This window comes from Aquila chrysaetos, chromosome Z, assembly GCF_900496995.4.
Source record: "Aquila chrysaetos chrysaetos chromosome Z, bAquChr1.4, whole genome shotgun sequence".
Lineage (NCBI taxonomy): Eukaryota > Metazoa > Chordata > Aves > Accipitriformes > Accipitridae > Aquila > Aquila chrysaetos.
In genome coordinates, this window is record NC_044030.1 from 46,156,342 (window position 1) to 46,175,278 (window position 18,937).

General features: G+C 39.8%; 1 protein-coding gene and 1 long non-coding RNA gene across 3 annotated transcripts; both read left to right on the plus strand.

Moving 5' to 3' along the window:
• Positions 1-881: 881 nt before the first annotated feature.
• On the plus strand, positions 882-7,839 carry RFK (riboflavin kinase). 2 transcript variants are annotated; one of them, XM_030005329.2, is made up of 4 exons: positions 882-1,137; positions 2,899-3,050; positions 4,375-4,477; positions 5,083-7,839. In XM_030005329.2, exons 1-4 carry the CDS (start codon positions 1,056-1,058, stop codon positions 5,211-5,213), a joined length of 468 nt encoding a protein of 155 aa, XP_029861189.1. In that variant the 5' UTR covers positions 882-1,055; the 3' UTR covers positions 5,214-7,839. The 2 variants fall into 2 exon arrangements, with proteins under 2 accessions (XP_029861189.1, XP_029861190.1); XM_030005330.2 differs by lacking the exon at positions 882-1,137 and adding an exon at positions 1,470-1,914.
• A 4,893-nt stretch (positions 7,840-12,732) lies between these two features.
• Positions 12,733-18,612, plus strand: LOC121232725. The gene is made up of 3 exons (XR_005931661.1): positions 12,733-13,920; positions 14,557-14,707; positions 16,613-18,612. It is a non-coding gene; the product is annotated as an uncharacterized LOC121232725 (long non-coding RNA).
• Positions 18,613-18,937: the final 325 nt, after the last annotated feature.

The window sequence follows — 18,937 nt, forward strand, 5'->3', positions numbered from 1 at the left end:
TGCTCTGAAGCATTTGACCCGTTCTGAAAGAGAAGGCAAAACCAGAGCTACCAAGGAAGAAGAGATCGTTATTTCTACGTACGGGCGCAGAGCGCAAGGCGTAGCTCTTCAGTTAAGAGGGCTAAGATGGGGCAACTGCCAGTCACCCTCAGCAGCTGTCGCCGTTTAGCTTTCGTCGCACGAAGGCTGCCGGCCCTGCCAGACCCAGTTGCTCCCCGAGAGCGCAGCCTGACGAAGCCTGTCGGCAGCAGGGAAGGACACCCCCGCGAGCTTGGCGGCCGGCGACGGCTCGCCCCGAGCCCTGCCGCCTCCGGAGACACCCCCCGGTTCAGCTACCCAAACCAACGACCCCCTTCCCGCCGCGCAGGCTTTCCTCGCCAGGGCGAGCCCCCGCCCGCGGCCTGCCCCGACTCGCCTCCCACAGCCGGCGGGCGGACGGCGGCCCTCCGGCCGGCCCAAGAGCTCTCGGCCAGCCTGTGACACCGGGGGACAGGGGGGGGGGTTATCAACGAGCCCGTTTCAGACCCAGCGCGGGGTGCGGGAGGGCCCCGGCCGGGCCTGGCCGGGTGGGGTGGGGTGAGGCGGCCGCCGCCGCACCAGGGGCCTCTGCCACCCGGGCCCAGGCGCTGCCCTGCGCTGCCCGCGAACGGACGCGAGGGGCGGGGAGGGAGCGCGGCCCCCCCCCCCCCTCCCCTCCCCTCCCTCCGAGCTGGCCTCCGCCACCCGGCCGCGAGCCCCGCTGAGCCACCACGCCCACGGACGCAGCTACACGGCAGACTGAGCAAGCGCAGGCTCCGCCGCCGCCCCCACCCCACCCCACCCCCACCCCGGTAGGGTGGAAGCGGTGGTATGGGCAAGTCTATTCTTGAGGGGAGGTAGGTGCCTGTCAGATTGCTGGATGACTCGAGAACTGGAACGCCCTACCTAGTTCCTCCCCTCTTTTTGGTAGCGCCTGGAGCAAGGTGGTGTAGAGCGCTGCCTGCGGCCGGGGCGGATCGGGGGCTGCCGGCGGCTCTCGGCGTCGCCGCGTGCCCGCCTCAACGGCCGCTGTCGCCATGAGGCACCTGCCCTATTTCTGCCGCGGCGAGGTGGTGAAGGGCTTCGGCAGAGGCTCCAAGGAGCTGGGCATCCCCACCGGTGAGCGGGGTGCGCGGGGGGAACCGGCCCGCAGCGGGGCGGGGGGGACGCCTCCCGTGAAGGGCCACCGGCTCGGTGCTCGCCGCTCGACGCGGCGGAGCTGGGCCTGGACCCGGGCCCGGGCCCGGCCCACCCCCGCCCCCCCGCGCGGGGCCGGCGGTCCGCACGGGGTCCCTGTCCCGGGGCCGCGGCGGGGCTGGAGCGCAGCCGCCGGTGGGCCGCCGGGCCCGGGGGGGCTCCCTCAGCAGCCCGCACCGCTCGGGCCGGCTGAGCGCAGACGTGCCGTGCTCCCGCCGCCGCCGCGCGGGAGGGGCAGGGGCGGCCGGCCCCGCTGCCGGGGAGAGGAAGGTGGGCAAGCCCCTCGGAAGGCGGGCACGGCCGGCGGTGCCGGGGCTCCACTGTGCTGCGGGCATGGGTCGCTTCTTCTGGGAATTGGCTCGGCTTGTTCCGTGTTAGCGTTTTTCTAGCGTTTTTGTTCCTGCACTGCTTAAGAGTCTTGCACCCTCTTTTGTGTCGTTTTTCCTCTACTCTGTTAAGCAGTTTCTTTCAGTCTTTTTTTTTTTGTTGTTGTTGTTGTTCGTTTAATCATCTGATGATCGTCATGATGATGTACAGGATGTAGATAAGTGATCATATGCACGGTGTTGTGGTGTGGCAGCTTGGAAAATATCTGTTCACATAAACCTTGGGTTAGAACAAGAAAGGGAGTAGGCATTGGGAATAGCTGTAAGGAAGGAAGTTTGATGGGAATAATGCAGAGACTAAAAAACAGAGCAGGTGGACTTGGCCTGCAAAGAAATACGTTTTCCTGTTGCTCATGTCCGCTTCACTTGTCTAAATACAGATAGATGTGTAATTCTAGTGAATTTTGGCCTGCCTTAAACAGACACTGAAGTCAACAGTCATGTTGCACCACTCCTAGCAGACAAGGAAACGTTGTAAGACCAGCCTTGAGGTCCTGGATTTCTGACAACATCCGTTAATAATTTCGCATTTTTCCTCTTGATTGTGTATAAATGGTGTATTGGTATCAGGGAATAAGGGAGGGAAGCTGTTACTGCTTGTGAGCTTTGATAAAAATTAAGTAACCATAAATTCTTTTAAATCAACTTGATGTCTTGTGTGAAGAGATCTACTCACATGAGAAGTAGAATAGCAATTTTGAAAGAAGGTTTGATTCAGTCAGAAGGGAATTTATTTTACTGTAAATACGTAGTTTTTTTCAAAGAAAATCCCATAAGTCCACAAATGCCTCTGAAGGGCAAGTTGTAGAAAATTGACAGGTGACTAAATACCGATTTCATTTATTTCTACATGTTTTATTTCATAAATAATTATTTTACTAACAAGTAAATAGTTCTGAGATGCTACTTTACAGTCCAGAAGAAACCTGATTTTTTTTTTTTCCTCATCTTTCACCATATTAAAGCTGTGATAGTTATCCTAAGAATAAAATGCGTTCTGACTGCAAATATTACATGTTTATTAATTATTACTGCAGAAGAGGATGTGTATAACTATAAAATATAGTTTGCATAAGAGAAGTGATAACTCTGGTATTACCACAGGGACTGAATTTCATGAAGCTAGTTTGTGTTTTTTACTTTGCCAGATTCCACGTTGCAACATTCTCATCATCATCGGTATTATGTTTGTAAATAGTACCTAGGCACAGTCTGGCTTTTAAGTGTTTGAAGATTCTGTTATGTCCTTGACTTACACAAAGTCACTCACACTTTACACTTTCTAAAATTTTTGCAGCTAACTTTTCTGAGCAAGTAGTTGAAAGCTTTCCATCTGATATCTCTACTGGTATATACTATGGATGGGCCTGTGTTGGAAATGGAGATGTGCATAAAATGGTTTTGAGCATAGGATGGAATCCTTTCTATAAGAATATTAAGAAATCAGTGGTAAGAATTTTGCTTTGTGTGGGATTTTTATTACAATAAATGAGCCAGATGTTGAATTTGAATAAGATAAGCGGAATTTGATCCATAAATGATATCTAGAAATTCTGTTTGCTCTTAGAAGTGTATTTGGTATCTATATCATATGTTTGTATTCTGAAAAGAAAATATTCTCAGTAGCCAGAGAGTATGCAGCTGTAGGTGAATAAAGTTTATTTTCTTCTTTCTGTTCCATCGTTACTTAAATACTTCCAAAATAAAAATATAACAGTATTTCTGAAATGTTGGTTGCTTATAGTGCTAATAGCTAACTAAACATAAGCTTGATAGATGCATTGAATTTACTGGTTATGAGAGCCCTAGCATGAGCTAGAACATACTAATCTATTGTTCTCTGCAATCTATCTACATTTCAAATACACGATGTTGGGGCATCTTAATTTGTAATGATTTTTCTATTAATTCTTCTCTTAAATAATGGAATCCATATATGAGGTGCTGTGGCTTGACGTACAGAATAAATATTTAAAGGTGCATAATAATAGGATGGAGGAGTTGAGTTAAAATCCTGAGCTGTGACAGCTGTGTTTTTCTTGCTGTCAGGTGGTGGTGCTTTTCCTGAGTCTTGTAGGGCTCTGCTTTAATTGTTTAAAACACTTTTATTTGGGCACGAACCTCTGGTTCTAAGGTTCTAAGTGTCTGAAGACTCCATAATGTGCTTGTCTTACGCAAACATATACTTCTAAAATTTTTGCAGCCAACTTTTCTGAGCAAGTAGTCAAAAGCTTTCCATCTGTTATCTCTGCTGGTATATGCTAAGGGTGGGCCTGTGTTGGAGAGAGAAATGTGCATAAAATGGTTTTGAGCTTAAGATGGAAACCTGTCTCAGTCTTCACTCCTTCTTGAATTTCGTCATTCAGTTCCCATGTGAGTTGGTTGTAAAAGATCTCCTTAAGCCAACTATTTCAATTGATGCATCAACTTAATGATGAAACATTAAGCTTTGTTTGTGATTTGCTGCATTGGAAATCTTACCTCCTAGAAGTGGTGAAGCATTTCTCCTGAGTAATGGCTTTTCTTTTTTTTTTTTTTTTTCCTATCAGAATACTCTTGATTAATTTTTCTTAAATTCCATGCAAGGTACAATTCTCCTTCCTAACATAAGCAAAAGCCCTAGCCTCTTGCATTATACATGCTAAATTAAATGTCCCCTTTATTGGTATGTGTTGGGGAGAATTTGAATTAGGGATATTAGCTGTACATCCTTACAGTGAGGGAAATAAACTCAAAGTTCATCATAAGTGCCAACTTTTTTCTCTTCCTTTAGGAAACGCACATTATCCATACCTTCAAAGAAGACTTTTACGGAGAAATTCTTAGTATAGTCATAACTGGATATATTCGACCAGAAAAAAACTTTGATTCCTTAGGTCAGTATTGCAGGTCTCCCTCAAACTGGTCTCTTATTTGTCTTATTCATGCAAGTACTGTGTCTTCACTGTCTCACTGTCTTTCTTTCCATTATATGTTTTATCTGTTAACCTTTGAAATTTCAGTAAAATGTTTTCATAAGCTAAATGTACAAGTTGGTTTAATTAAAAAAACCAAAAACATACACTCACATCTGCTAATGTATCACATTAAAAAATTGTATTGTTGTGTCACTTGTCTGAGGAGTAATTTTATAATCATGGGGCTAGTTGTGAAAGCATCAGTCTAGTCTGTTAATTTATTTTTAAAATGCAGCTCTGCTAGAATTGAAACAGTTCATGAAACTTGATCTTTTGCTAAAATGTCTTTTGGAACAAGGAGAGGGTAGTGTTTAGAATGGTGAAAAATCCAACTCTGGCATGTTTAAAAAAAAAAAAAGGCATTTTAAAACCAAAGAATTTTGCCTTTCAAACCTCGTGGTAATAATTATATTCTACTTCTGTGATTGTTATCTGGTATTCTGTGGTACACGTTATTTTCACTTTCTATTGTGTGTTCGGAATTCAAACCAATTTTTAAATATCTCTATTCTTATCTTTTTCAGCGGCGCTTATTTCAGCAATTCAGGAAGACATTGAAGAAGCAAAAAGGCAGCTAGATTTACCAGAACATCTTAAACTCAAAGAAGATAACTTCTTTCATCAGCCAGAAGGCAAAATAGTGAACAACCACTAAGCAAACCAATGCAGCTTTTTTTTTTTAATTGCTTTTTTTTTTTTTCCTCCCCTGTCATGGAGCTTTTATATTTGCACTGCTTTTATAGGTACTTTGTTGTCATATGTCTGTTTAGGTAACTGAGGTTGGAACTAACCATACAAGATGATTTTAGTTTCTTTGTTTTAATTCACCATTAACCCAGTCATGCAAAAGGAGTAGAAGGTTGTTCTAGGTCCTCACAGATAAATTATGTATCCTAAAGTTACCGGTTGCTCAGAGATCTGAGCACATGCAGAACATGACCAAAGTTAATCGTGACCTCTTCTGACACTAAGGTATGGATAGTTCACTTAAGTGAAGAATGCCTGGTTTTAACATACAGAATTTTATTCCAACCTCATTTCCCAGTTTTTTGTCATTCTTACATTTGCATTTTAGCTAGCAGCTTAGAAAATTTTGCTATTGATTGAGTCAGAAATTTCCTGTGGTGCAAGAAGCCAATGATTAGATAAAAATAGCAAGATTAATTCTCTGTAGTTCTTATTTTTTATATGCTACACAGCTGTCACAGTTGAAGCTGTTAATTGAAATTATTTATTTTAAGTTTATTTGAAATGGAGGAAATCAGTGTTCCTCAATGAGTTACTGGAATCTGAGATACACTTCTTCGTAGTTGACTGTACAAATGACAACACATGACCGGTGTAGTTTACTTCTGAGGAATTGTTTCACTGAATTCAGGAAATAAATAACAGTGTGAAAGTTTATAAACTTTAAAGGTTCAGGCGCAAAAGATTCAGAAACAGTATAACAAGACTTCTGCTCACTGGGCCTTAAGGCAAAAGAGGTAATGAAAGGCAACTTTGCATTTTATGTGCTGCTGGTATTTGTCATAGGAAAATGGGGAGAACCTTGGCGTTATTCACTACACTGGCAATAAAATGGCTGACTTCAAGATTGACATTGTTGTAAGGCATGGAAACTCTCTGCACCAAGTGCAGGTAAGAGCCAAAGTTTTGGCTGACCAAGTAAATCAATACACAAATGAAAGCCTTTGGGGATTCATGGAATAACATACCAACACTATAGTGTGTATCAGTTATTTATTACAAGTAACTGCAGCCAGTCCTACTCTGAAATGTAGCGATAGGTAAATGGAGGAGGTATTTTCAGAATTGATAGTAATTTGGAAAACACTTCTTAATGTATGTAATGAAAATACTTACATATAATGTATGATTCCAAATCTACTCTTTCTCCTCTGATAAATTTTCTATCCCCTACTCATTGAGTGGAACTAGGTAAGCTGCAGTGACTTTGTCATGTTTATAATCTTTTGACGTCAGCTTGTGATGTGGCTGGAACATTTTCTGAAGTTCAGAATGGTTCTGTGGATATGTCTCAACTGTAGTTCTGTATCTGAACTACCATGTACAATTTGGAACGCACAATTTCTGTAGTGTCCTTTTATGACTTTACTCCTTGTCCTATCCTATTTGAATCTTACTTTTCACTCAAGGGTTTAAGAGAGTTTTAACAAGGCAGCTGTTTGGGTCTTTGTGGCAGGTGCTGTCAAGATGTTAGTTCTACTTCATATTGTTTTAACTTTCAGCCAATACCATGGGATATTATTAGGGAAGAGGTCTTGAGCAAATCAAGGACTCGTGTTTACTCTGTAGGACTTCAGGAGAAACTTGATTTCATTTAAATGAATTGTTTACCAGTGCTGTTGATAGCAGAGACAGACAGGATACAGAATTGGGGGGGGGGGGGGGGGCAATGACAGTTACCAGCAGTTAAATATACTTTCTTTCAAAGGAGAACAAAATAATTTAGTGGGGGTGTTTACTATATAATGTGTTGGAAACTGTATTTCCAAAAAATCTGTAAAATAATTTTCCTGCAGGAGAGACAGTTTGGTATTTTACATTTTTAAATGGAGGGATGAAGGGAGATTTTTTTTTTTTTTTTTCAAAGATTTGAGGCATTCTTGAGATTATAATAATGTCAAAATCTTGTATTTTACTACTTTTTTTTTAAGAATAAACAAAAGCCACACTAGTCAACTGAATATATTGTCAAGCATATATTCAAGGAATAGATTGTTGTTCATCATGGTACTGTAGCTAAACACTCATAGCCTTCTTTAAATTTGTTTTTTTGCCAGTAATTTCATGTGTCTGTTGTGGAAGCCATGGTGCCTTAAGCTGGTTGTCTGAATAATACTTTTCTGTATCTGCTAGTAAATGCTACTATCAAAAATTCAATTCACCGTTTGGTTATAGAACCACTGGGCTATCAATAGCTAACAGTGGCAAAGGGAAAACTTGAAAAACTGCTAGCTTGCTCTCAAATTTTAGCTGAAGTGTGATGTATGGATACACTAGACTAATAAACTGCTCTTCATGTGTTTGTCTTCAAATTAGGGAAAATGTTAACTACATTCGTTTGGCTGAGTGTACCTGTCCACATTATTTAAGAGAAAATGTTATATATCAATTGTTTAAGCTCAATACATAATTCCTAGCACAGTATAAACTTTATGAAGGGTTATATTTTTGTATTATGTACAAATAACTGTATTTATTTCAGTTGATGTTGCTGCACTGTACCATTAATAAAGGAACTGTAATTGACAACGTTATCCTTGTCGCAGGTTTCCTTTCCTTTGCCATGTCTAGCAAAGTTAATTGTCTCATTCTTAGGCAAAGCTTTGTGGCATTGACTGCCTAAAAAGCTAGACTGACAGGAAAGATTAGTGAGATGTTGCTCAACCTTCCTAGGAGAGTCAAACCTGTAACTTAAAACGCATTATTGTGGCTCTGGCCTCTTTTGGGGAAAAAGTTCCTCTTGTACTTTCACTCTTGGCAACTGCTTATATGTAGACCCTTATATAACCTCTGCCTAGCATCACTAAATTTGTATTGAGAAAGAATGTACCATACCAGTGGAGGCTGGTATCTGTCAGAAATCATGCTTTTAACAACACGGTGCCCAGACTAGAGGTATGGTTTTAAGAGAAATCGTCAAGAACCTATGCTGTTCAGGACTTTTCTTTAACACTCAGCATTACAATTTCCAAGCATCTAATTTTCTACTAGTTTTCTCCTGGAATTAAACCAAAAAATATCAGAATGCCTTCAGATGTCTTTTGTAATGAATATGCTTTATATAGAGGTATAACCCTTTTTCCATACATGCCTATATTTTCTGAAGGGAGAAGAAAGGTGTAAAAAAAAAAACAACAACAACAAAAAAAACCCAAAACCAAATCTAATAAGCAGAAGGCCTCACTTGCTAGTGTGATGGTTGGAAAGTTTATGTTATCTACTCTTCCAGAAGAACATTTTGGTAGAATTGTGGCCTCTTCTGGTTTTTAAATGGGCTGGAGCTTTAAAAACATTACTAACAATGGCAGTTATTATCTAATTAAATGCATAACTGAAGGTAATGATCTTTTTCTTGATCTATAATGGTTGGGAACTAATTTTGGCTTTTTTGTTTGTGACTCAGAATAGCCAAGGGCTTAGTATCTTTTACATGTTCTTAAATTTGCAGTTGGTTTGCTTCCAAGGTGCTAAGATTTGCAAGTGAAAGAGGAAGGCACAATTCAATGCAATCAATGAATACAGTAGGGTTTGTATTCAGCGTTTTTGTTTCCTAATGAAGGGACTCTAGGTGAGGGAATAAGTTTTTTGCATAAGGACCAGGGAAAAAAAGAAATGGAACGAAAGAAAAAAGGTATTAAAGATGATGTTAAATGACAAGAGAAGAAAGGATACAGCAAAGTTTTGGTGGTGATTTTGGTCATGGCACATGCAGTGAGCAAGGATGGAGGAACTCAAGAAAAAAAAACTGAGGAAGAAGAGTTTTAACAAAATGGTTGTTGAAGTGTAGAACCTGAAATCTTCATGAAAAAGACAAGTCTTTATCTAGATGCTGAATAGGTAATACAAATGAGGAACAATAAAAGAACATTATTTTCCCTTTTTAATACTCAATTGAATGTGTAATATAAATCTGCAAAGTCATGCACAGAAAAAATAAATACATCTGTTTTGTTGGTTAAGGAGGTCTGCCTCCTGCTTACACCTATTCTGAAAAGGGACAGTGGAAAAAAGTTGTAATTGCTACCTACTTTACAATGTTATTGTTGTGGTTTAACCCCATCCAGCAACTAGGCACCACACAGCTTCTCGCTCACTCCTCCCTGCTCCCAGTGGGATGGGGAGGAGAATTAGAAAAAAGAAGTAATACTTGTGGGTTGAGATAAGAACAGTTTAATAACTAAAGTAAAATAAAATATTATAATAACAATAATAATAAAATAATAATAATAATAGTAATGAAAAGGAATATAACAAACAAAAAAAAAGAAATAGAACGCAAGAAAAGACAAGTGATGCACAATGCAGTTGCTTATCACCCACTGACCAAAGCCCAAGTAGCGATCCGCCCCTCCTAGCCAACTCCCCCCAGTTTATATACTGAGCATGATGCCCTATGGTATGGAATATCCCTTTGGCTAGTTTGGGTCAGCTTTCCTGGCTGTGCTCCCTCCCAGCTTTTTGTGCACCTGCTTGCTGGCAGAGCTTGGGAAACGGAAAAATCCTTAACTTGGGATGAGTGATCCCTAGCAACAACTAAAACATCGGTGTGTTGTCAACATTATTCTCGTGCTAAATCCCAAACACAGCACTGTATCAGCTACTAAGAAGAACTAAATCCCAAACACAGCACTGTACCAGCTACTAAGAAGAACATTATGACTATCGCAGCCAAAACCACGACAGTTATATACTTTCCTAGGGAAATATCTTCCGTTGTGTTCACAAATAGTGAAGTCTTGGGAGATTTGTTAAATTCAGTTTTTAGATGTGTATTAGGCAACTCCCTAAATATTCCTGAGCCGTAGGAAGCAACCAATAAAAGTAGGAAAATGTTACTTACTTGGAAAGAGAGCAGAAGTTACATGTGCTTATGATGTCTACCATTAATTTTGGATCTTAATATCTATAAATTTATCTAGTTCATTGCAAATATATATGTCCAGCCAGAATCTTCTGTCATCTCCTGTTTGATTGCAGAAGTAATATCTTATGTATCTATCTGTACGTTCTTGAAAAGGTAATATTGCTATTACGATATTTTGTATTCAATTGATTCAGCACTTTAAATGAACTTTTAAGCTCTAATTCCTAATCCTAGCATATTTGGTATTGCCATATACCTAGTAAGTAGAAAAAAAATGAGTCAGAGTGGAAAAAACATCCTTCTGAACCCTCAGGACATCTGTCTGTTCCTCATCAGGTTGCATGTTTGGTTATTCCTTAAAATTCAGGCTTGAAATGATACTTGGGTTTATTTAAGTTGAAGGTAGATGAAAAATCTATGGTTAACACAGCTCTATTCTGCTGAACAAATGTACCTTTCCCTCCTTTCCTTCCCCATATATAAAATGCAAATACCTATTTCTCTTGAAATACCTGTCATTTGTCATGAAAAAAACAAATGTCTCAAAATCCATATGAAATGCTTCTATGGTAATTTACGTAAGTTCCAGCCTGACTCCTTAGCCAGAAGTCATGTGATGGTCATACAACACCCCAAGGCAATTGTATGGTGTACTGCAAAAATGTAGTCTGATTTAGGGCCTCACCTGTGGGGGAAGGAGAGTTGGGCCTCGAGGCACTTAGACTATAACTCCTACAATGTACTTTCATTCACTTCCTCTCTAGCAAAACTTCAGAATAGAGTCATGGAAGAGGAAAATTTTCCCTATATAAGTACACTCCATTGGAAAGAGAAAGGAAGAAGAGCACTGGTAGCCTACACTTCCCTTTGAAATCAGATCACTGGATACATGAGAGCTGAGTGGGTGGTAAAACTGTACAGGAGATGTGAATTTACAAGATCATTTTGAAAGAGCATTATTAGTGAGAGAGTAATGAGAGATAATTGCCTAGGAGAAAAAAAAGTACAACTAGGTAAAGAAGAGCTTAGGGCTCGGGAAACTCCATGGGTAAATTAAAATAGCAAATAAAGAGTTACAGGGTGGGGAAAGAAGAAAACAGAAGTCCCTGAGATGAAGAAAAGCTTGTGAAGCGTTTTCGGTTTTTTAAATGCATTTGTTTCCTTCAGGATGTCTTTCTCAGTATTGTGTCTGGAGAAGGCAGGAGGATAGAGAAAAGAAGCATAGGTTCTGTGGGATTGGGATTTGTGGATTTGAGCAGCTGTGGATTTGAATTTCTCTAGGTTTTTTTTTCAGGACAGTATAAAAGGCACAGACACAATAAGTCCATAAAATAGAAAGCAGTATTTCAGATCCTTTTGTGCTGCATTCTGTGTGTGTTTATTATGGGTTCCTTGGTTGTACTGTTTTCTGTGAACTTTCTCCAGATGTGTCAGTGACTAATGAACAATTCTCTGAGTCAGTAGCTCTTGGACAAATGGCCTTTTATAAAGTTTATGATTCTTCTTGGTCTCCCTGTGCACTATCAGCGGGCAGTTCTAATTGAAAACACCATAAAATTGATATGGCTCTGTAGGTCTCTGGGCATCCTTCACCACTATTTTTAAAATGCCACTTAAAAAAAAAAAGTCTTCCTCACAGTTCGCTTCCTCATACTGTGTCCTTCTAATGTTATCCATTAGTTAGTTGTTGCTCTCTCAAGAAGACCCCTTCAAGGCAATTATCTGCCATCTTGTAAAACATGGACATTTTCACCCTACCCATACAGCATAAAATCATGCAGTCTTCCTTCTGCCTGTTAGGAGCAAGCTTCTAATCCGAGCTGTCATTTGAATGCTGCTAAAAGCACTGCTTTTCTGGGGCGAAAGAAGATACCAGTACTGCTTCTCTCCTACAGCTGATAAATTCAAAACATTGTTGAAATGTTATGCCCAAACCAAAGGAAAGAACCTCTGAAAAGAACTGGCATTTGAGAAGAATTCAGAGCTCTTCATTTTTCTGGATGCTGTCCTGGGCTTGGCTGGAGTAAAGCTGATTTTCACAGAAAGCTGGGAGGGGGCACAGCCAGGAGAGGTTATTATTGTAACTTCTCTCCTTGTGTTGTCCCAGTAAACTGTCCTTATCTCAACCCACTTGGTTCTAACTCTTTTTTTTTTTTTTTTTTCCTCCTTTCTGATTCTCCTCCCCATCCCACCGGCGTGGGGGGAATTACCGAGTGGCTGCGTGGTGCTTTGTTACCAGCTAGGCCTAAACCACGACAGCTGCGTGCTTGGAAATGTAGTTTTGTTCCAGTCTTACTTGCACTAATGTAGACCAAATTATTTTAAGAAACAGGTTTGGTTTTTTTTTAATAAATGCTTATTTGGGGTTTTTGAGGTTTTTTTTGTTTGGTTTCGTGGGTGGGGGGTGTTTAATCATCCAGGTTTACTATATATACAAAAGTTTTTGTAAAACAATGATGATGTTAGTCTGAGAGCCCATAAACAAAATGCTTGCAACATCCCTTTCTTGTAGGGATTTAAGGCTGCACAAGTTTACCTTGGATTAAGCCTTTGAGATTTGATAGGAGTCAGGTTATATAAACCATTAACAATACTAAAGCGTAGTATTAATCCAAACAAGTGTAAGAGAGCATGATATCACAAACAGTCTTTTTCAGAATCACATTTTGAATTTATTTTTCGTTCTTTTTGTTTCTTTCTTTGTTTTTCCTGGAGAACTCCTCCAGATAAGAACTTGAGTTGAAGTGACAGATCAGATGTGCCTTTCCAAAGTACCTTGTTATTATATTGCTTTTCATAAATATAGGTCCTTATTTTGTCCCTTTTAGTCTGTCACAAGATTTTGAATTTCTCTTTCTTACTGAAAGTGCAGTGATTAAAAGATTAAAATGCAGAGTGGAGTCCACAGAACTCCTTCAAAGTTATATACAGAAGAATTCTGAGGTCTTCAGGAGTATCTAACACACACACAAAAAATCCATTAAGGAATTACACCATAAAAATTAGTCTTTCTCACATTTAATTCCTTTGTAAAGCTAAAGCTAAATCTAAGTGATTAACAGTTCTAGAGCTGTTTATTCTTGGAAATGTAAAGGAGCCATTCCAAGGCTCAGTCTACTCTTTTAGCCACCTGGCCACTGATAACAAATAAAAGCACTTTCATGGTGGTTTTGTGCAAAGAATTTGTTCTTTCACAGCAAGGGGCCATAAAGAGCATCCTTTTCTGTAGTGTGATGTATTGTATTTCTGTAATGCTAAAAAAATCACATTGTTGTTTCCCTGTAAGTTAAATTACCCACTGAGTGCTATGTATTCCCTTTGGCATAGTTTGAAAGTGCTGAACCATTTAAAAGATAAATGGAAAAATTCTGTTGTAAATGCTCTCTGCTTATTTCAGGTCCCTGTAGCCCAAGAAGGTAGTTAAAAAGGCAAAATAAGTCATTTTTGCCAGTGTACTTATAGACTGTATTTCACTTCTCAGTAAATCCAAAATCTGTGTGTGTGATGAAACGTTATTTAACAACCACTGGAAATAAGATTAATTGGAGGCTGATGACATATAAAATATTTCAGATGTTTTTAATACAAGTGAATACAGTGGAGGTACTTGGAAGACAGTCACAACCATAAATCTTTAACATCATGTCATAGATGCAGTATCCCTGGGAAACATTCTACAAGATTATGAGGAAAAACATGTTGGCTTTGAGGAGCACAGGTGCACCAGATGGTATCAACAAAGAAAATCTAGGTAAAATACCTATTGTATTATGAATTGCTTTGCAACTATAATTCCATAGTAGTAAACTACTGGCACGCCATCCCAGTGACATTCACCATGTAGACAAATACACCCATCTTGTTTATCTCTGCATATTTTGGTAGTGATGGGCATGGTTCTTGATAAGTGTGTGTGTGCACAGTTTCAATAGATGTTTGCACTAGTTTACAATGCACACACATACGTACTGGGAAAGGACTTGCTCTCTGCACAATGGACAGAAATGTAATCTCTTAAGCAGCATACATCTAGAGTGCTGCTTAAAAGCCTACCAAGTATTTATGTAAAGCCTTAGAAAAACAGTATGTTTTTAGAAACCATGCCCCTCTCACGATATGTATTGCCTAAAATCTTGAGCTCAGCATGCTAGGAAATAACTAAATATACTGCAGTAATTTTGTATGAAAGTAATTAGTAAGAGTTCTCTAAATTAATAACTTCCATCCTACTGAAGCTCATCTTCCTCATTGTCCTCAAGAGTCCATTTTTAAATTTACGATGAACTGTTGCCATCCTGTCCCATATATGCCATATCATCACCTTCATCTCCAGTCTCAACCTCTGTACTCAATCACTTGATCTTCCTGATAGTTTGTGTTCTTGCAGTAGTTGCTCACGTGGGAAGGAAAGGCTTTGAATGGATTCATCAGCTTCTCTTACCCACCTTCATTAACAGCTGTGGCTTTGGCTTGCTGTATTCTTCAGATACATGTAATAGTTCCAACAAAAAGGAGAAGCAAAATCAACTGGTAATAAAGTGGTGTAGGTTTTGCTCTCAGGTGGTAGAGTGGATCATAATACACAGTCATCTGATAACAGCAATTAAAAAAAAGAAATTATGTGAGGTCAGGTAGGAGGGGTTCTTTGTTTTAAATGACCTAGTAGAACATTTAGGTCAGCATACCATTTTTAATGTGTCGGAGTTACTGCCTTACCCTTCTAATATCACACTTGTGCTCTTGTAGCTGTGATGGTATAAGGATAAAGGTAGGACAGCTATGTTTCTTTATTAGATAAGAAATAGTCAGAAAGAAGAAGAAAAGCTAACAGGTACACAAACACAACCTACCTCCTAACCTGAGGCTAGAAACACAAAGCCCTCAGAAATGTTTACATTTTTAACTCTCTGGCATCTAGAGGAATTTGAAGACTGGTTGTGTGGCCTGAGCCTGTTTTTCCTGGTTTTTATTGGTTTAATAAGCACTTTTCTTCATTCTGCAAATCTCTGTGTAAGATGCTGCAGCTATTTCAAAATCAGTGAGGTGAGTTTGACATGATGATACAGATTGCTATCCATTGAAATATGTACTTCCCGGTCCACTGTTTTATGAAAAGCATGGACATTTGAAACAATATTTGTAAGTGAGAGAAGGTAGCACCTCCCATACCAGTTGCTGTCATTTGGGTAAAGCCCTGCCTATTCTGGTGTTAGACCAGTATTGGTCTTCAGTATGGTTCTACCTTGGGTTTTTTGCTGCACTCAGAGCAATCTGGGCTGTCTGCCAGGTCAGAGTTACCACAGCGGGGTGGGCAGCAGCCTTCTTCAGTGTACAGTGGCATGTTAGCTGGACACAAGAGAACAAAAATAAGAACATTTAAAGATAAGCCATCTTGAACTCAGACAGGAGCATTCTGCACTGTTCATATTGCGTTCAGAATTTAATCGTTCAGCATACAATTCGCAGGAGAAAATACCTACAAATAGGTACCTGTTGTCCTGGTGTTTCCTGGGCTTTGTGTTCACCTACAAAACAGTCTGAGTTGCACATTCCACGCGATAAACTGCAGCTCCATACACAACATGTGCACCCAAATGCTCCCTTCCCTAGAAAAGCAAATAAAACAATATCACAACAGAAAAAGATGTCATCTAACTTCCCTTCAAAAATACACTCAGCACCTCAGCCACAGCAAAGGGCTGTTTGTCATCACAAAGAATCAGCAGTGAGGAGTCCAGCAGGAGCAAGTCAGTATCAAAAAAACCCCCTGAGCCCTGTTTTGAAACTTTATGCGCCCACAAAGTGTATTTCTTAGGTGTTCTGAAATTCGTGAAAAGCTGATTATGAACTGCAAGGATTGTGTTGGGCTTTTGTCTTTTTTTTTTCTAAGTGGTGCAACTGGGTTGCCACCTACTTTAGCTATTTGTGCCATGTCTGCACATGGATGTTCAGAGGCATTCAGGAGGATCCATTAGCTCAGTGCACTCAAGTAAAATTGTGGGAAACCTTGGCCAAATACTCTCATTTGCAAGGGCAAAAGGTGTTGGACCTAGCGAACCCCTTTCAAACCACAACGAATTAACTTACATTTATGTTTGAATAACTATATAAATCCTTTAGGTGCGTAGGAAAAGTTGTGCTTAACTGGGTGCAAATAGAGCATTGTATGTGCTTTGTGTGTGTCATCGTATGTGCTTTGTGTTCGTAAGGATATTTTTGATGACATGCGCTGCATATGGTTCTTCTGTGAAATATTGAAGTCAATGCTTTGTCCCACATAATGTTAAAATGTGTCTGTCCGGTTCCCTGCAACTGGACATTTTCTGTCTGAAAAGAAGAAAATGGATATGCTAGTACTTCACATTAGCAGCAGTTAAACAGATGGAGTTAGCAACCTTCTATGACCCAGTTCATTTACTATGTGATTTTTCTGATTGATGCAGGATTCATCTTCCTGCTCCTGAGAAAGAAGAGACACTGCACCACTTCTTGACTCCTATATCAACGTGCAGATACATTTCAGAACACCTACAGGTTTGCAATTTAGAGGGACTGGTTTGTATTTCATCTTAGTATTTCTGTAATTATGACAGAAAAATCAGTCCTATTGTATTAATCCCAAATAGAATAAAAATCAATCATTGGAACCAGTCTGCAAATTGAAATAATGATCTCTTTTTGTCCCAAATCTATGCCAAAATACTGCTGTCATTTATTATAATGTCCTTGTACAGTTGCATTTTAATAGTTCCTGGCTTCTTTCTAGTTATTTCCACAATTTTAAGCATGTTATGTCACAGTTAGTGATCTGCACTATCCAATATATCCGCTGCCCGAAAAAGTTTTCATATGTTACAATACAATACAGCCTGAGCCTGGTGTAGTAGAGTGGCACGTGCTAGCTATCATCTGATGCTGTGGAGAGAGAATAAGATGTTGTTTCCAAAGGGAATAATGCTGCTCGGTTCAGAATTAGATACAGTATAATTTAGGTAAAAGAAACTGAATATATAAATGTGTCACAGAACAAAACAGTCTCTCAAAGTTAGCTCTGAAAAATGCTTGACTATGTTCAAAGCAACAGACATCACAGTATTTTTGTCTGGTTGTTTTTTTCATCTTAAAGATATGTTTTGTGGCCTTTTTTTGCTAGTTGTTGACCTTCTACTATTTTCACAGGATTGTAACTGTGTGGGGATTTTTTACATCTGGGATGCAAGGACAAAAAGTTTTGGTTTTGACTGTCTTACAAGGTTTTTTGTTTATTTCATCTCATGAAGGGCCATTTCCTACTGGCTTTTTCTAAGCTGTTTTTAAAATTAACCTCCTTCAATTTTTTAAATTCATGAAGTTTGACAAATTCATTATTAATATTCAATACCACACTTTTAAATTTAAAAGCTGTTGTAATAAAGGCAAATATAAATCTTGTCCAGGGATTTACTAGAGCACTGTTCTGAACTGCTCGTTTGAAATGAGGAACAGTCCAGAACTGTGTCTTAGTGAATCATGTGCTCATTGCAAATGAGGAGAATAATTCATCTTAATATTGTAAATTTCAGCATAGTGCTCCAAAACCAAATCCAGCTCTGTAATCCCAACAGATTACAAGGAGGAAGAGCTGGGACATATGTGAATTTAGGGGACTTAGTGTAGGAGGGTATTCACATGGAGATGTTGTACTAGCCAGCCACAGAATACTATTACCCAGCATCTAAGAGGTCAAACTTCCTGAGGAAGGAAGGGAAGTAAAACACAATTTGGGAACAAGTTGTGTAAAATAGCTATGCTTGATGCTATCATCTAACCATTTCCCTCCAACAGGGCAGCTCTGATATGTGTCAAGTGGAACTTTTATACCTGCAGAAAACTGAGACCTTGGTTATGCTTGGCACAGAATTTATTCAACATGTTACTCAGCTCCTAAATGTCAAGGAAATTTGTACATTGTACCTCACGCACAGGAAGGCTGCCAGGAAGGTTGTGGGTCTCGGCATTCAATTCTATATTTTGATCCAAGCAGTCATAGCAACAGGAAAATAGATGTCTGATGAAAGAGCAATTACGAGACAGTAGGCTATTCATTTTGCTGGAAATAAAAAAAATAGAATAAAACCAGAGTGGGGTGCAAATTGAGCTTGGCACTTCAGTTAGCATATCCAGCGGTTTCAAATAAATATGATTTTTATAAACTGGTGGATTGGCTGACAGTATCCATTAGCTCCATACAGCAAATCATTACACTTTGTTGTTATTGCAAAGTAGTTTAAAATGTTGACGTTTCAAATGAAAGACAGGAAAGGAAATGTTTTGAATAAAAGGAGGAGGGAGAACTGTAGACGTGCTGAGCCTCTTCCCACCAGAAGAAGTGGTGGACATTTTATTAAGAAGCCACGCACTGAGTAGAAAAGTGGGTATGTGCGTGACATGGCACAGGGACAGAAGGAAGAAGAAGAATAAAAATTGTTGTTGTTGCTGTTATTATTGTTGTTATTATTATTATTACTATTAATAATAATAATAATAACTGTAAATCTAAATGAGCTAGCTGTGCCATAGCTATGTCAGTGATAGATGCTAGGCCCATATGGCTAGGAGACAGTCTGTAACAATGTGAGTCACTTCCACATCTGACCCTACCTGCAGCTCAGAATGTCCTAAAAGCTCTGTGTTAAAATAAAAATAAAAATCTTTCTGTTTTGTGTAAGAACAGCTGACAATGGTCCAGGGACAGCACAGTTGATCAAAACCTGGCAGTCTAACAGTAG

Coding starts and splice junctions, on each gene's coding strand:
- RFK (XM_030005329.2), top strand. CDS start 1,056: ATGAGGCACCTGCCCTATTTCTGCCGCGGCGAGGTGGTGAAGGGCTTC. Junction 1,138..2,898: donor GGAGCTGGGCATCCCCACCG/GTGAGCGGGGTG, acceptor AAATTTTTGCAG/CTAACTTTTCTGAGCAAGTA. Junction 4,478..5,082: donor AAAAAACTTTGATTCCTTAG/GTCAGTATTGCA, acceptor TATCTTTTTCAG/CGGCGCTTATTTCAGCAATT.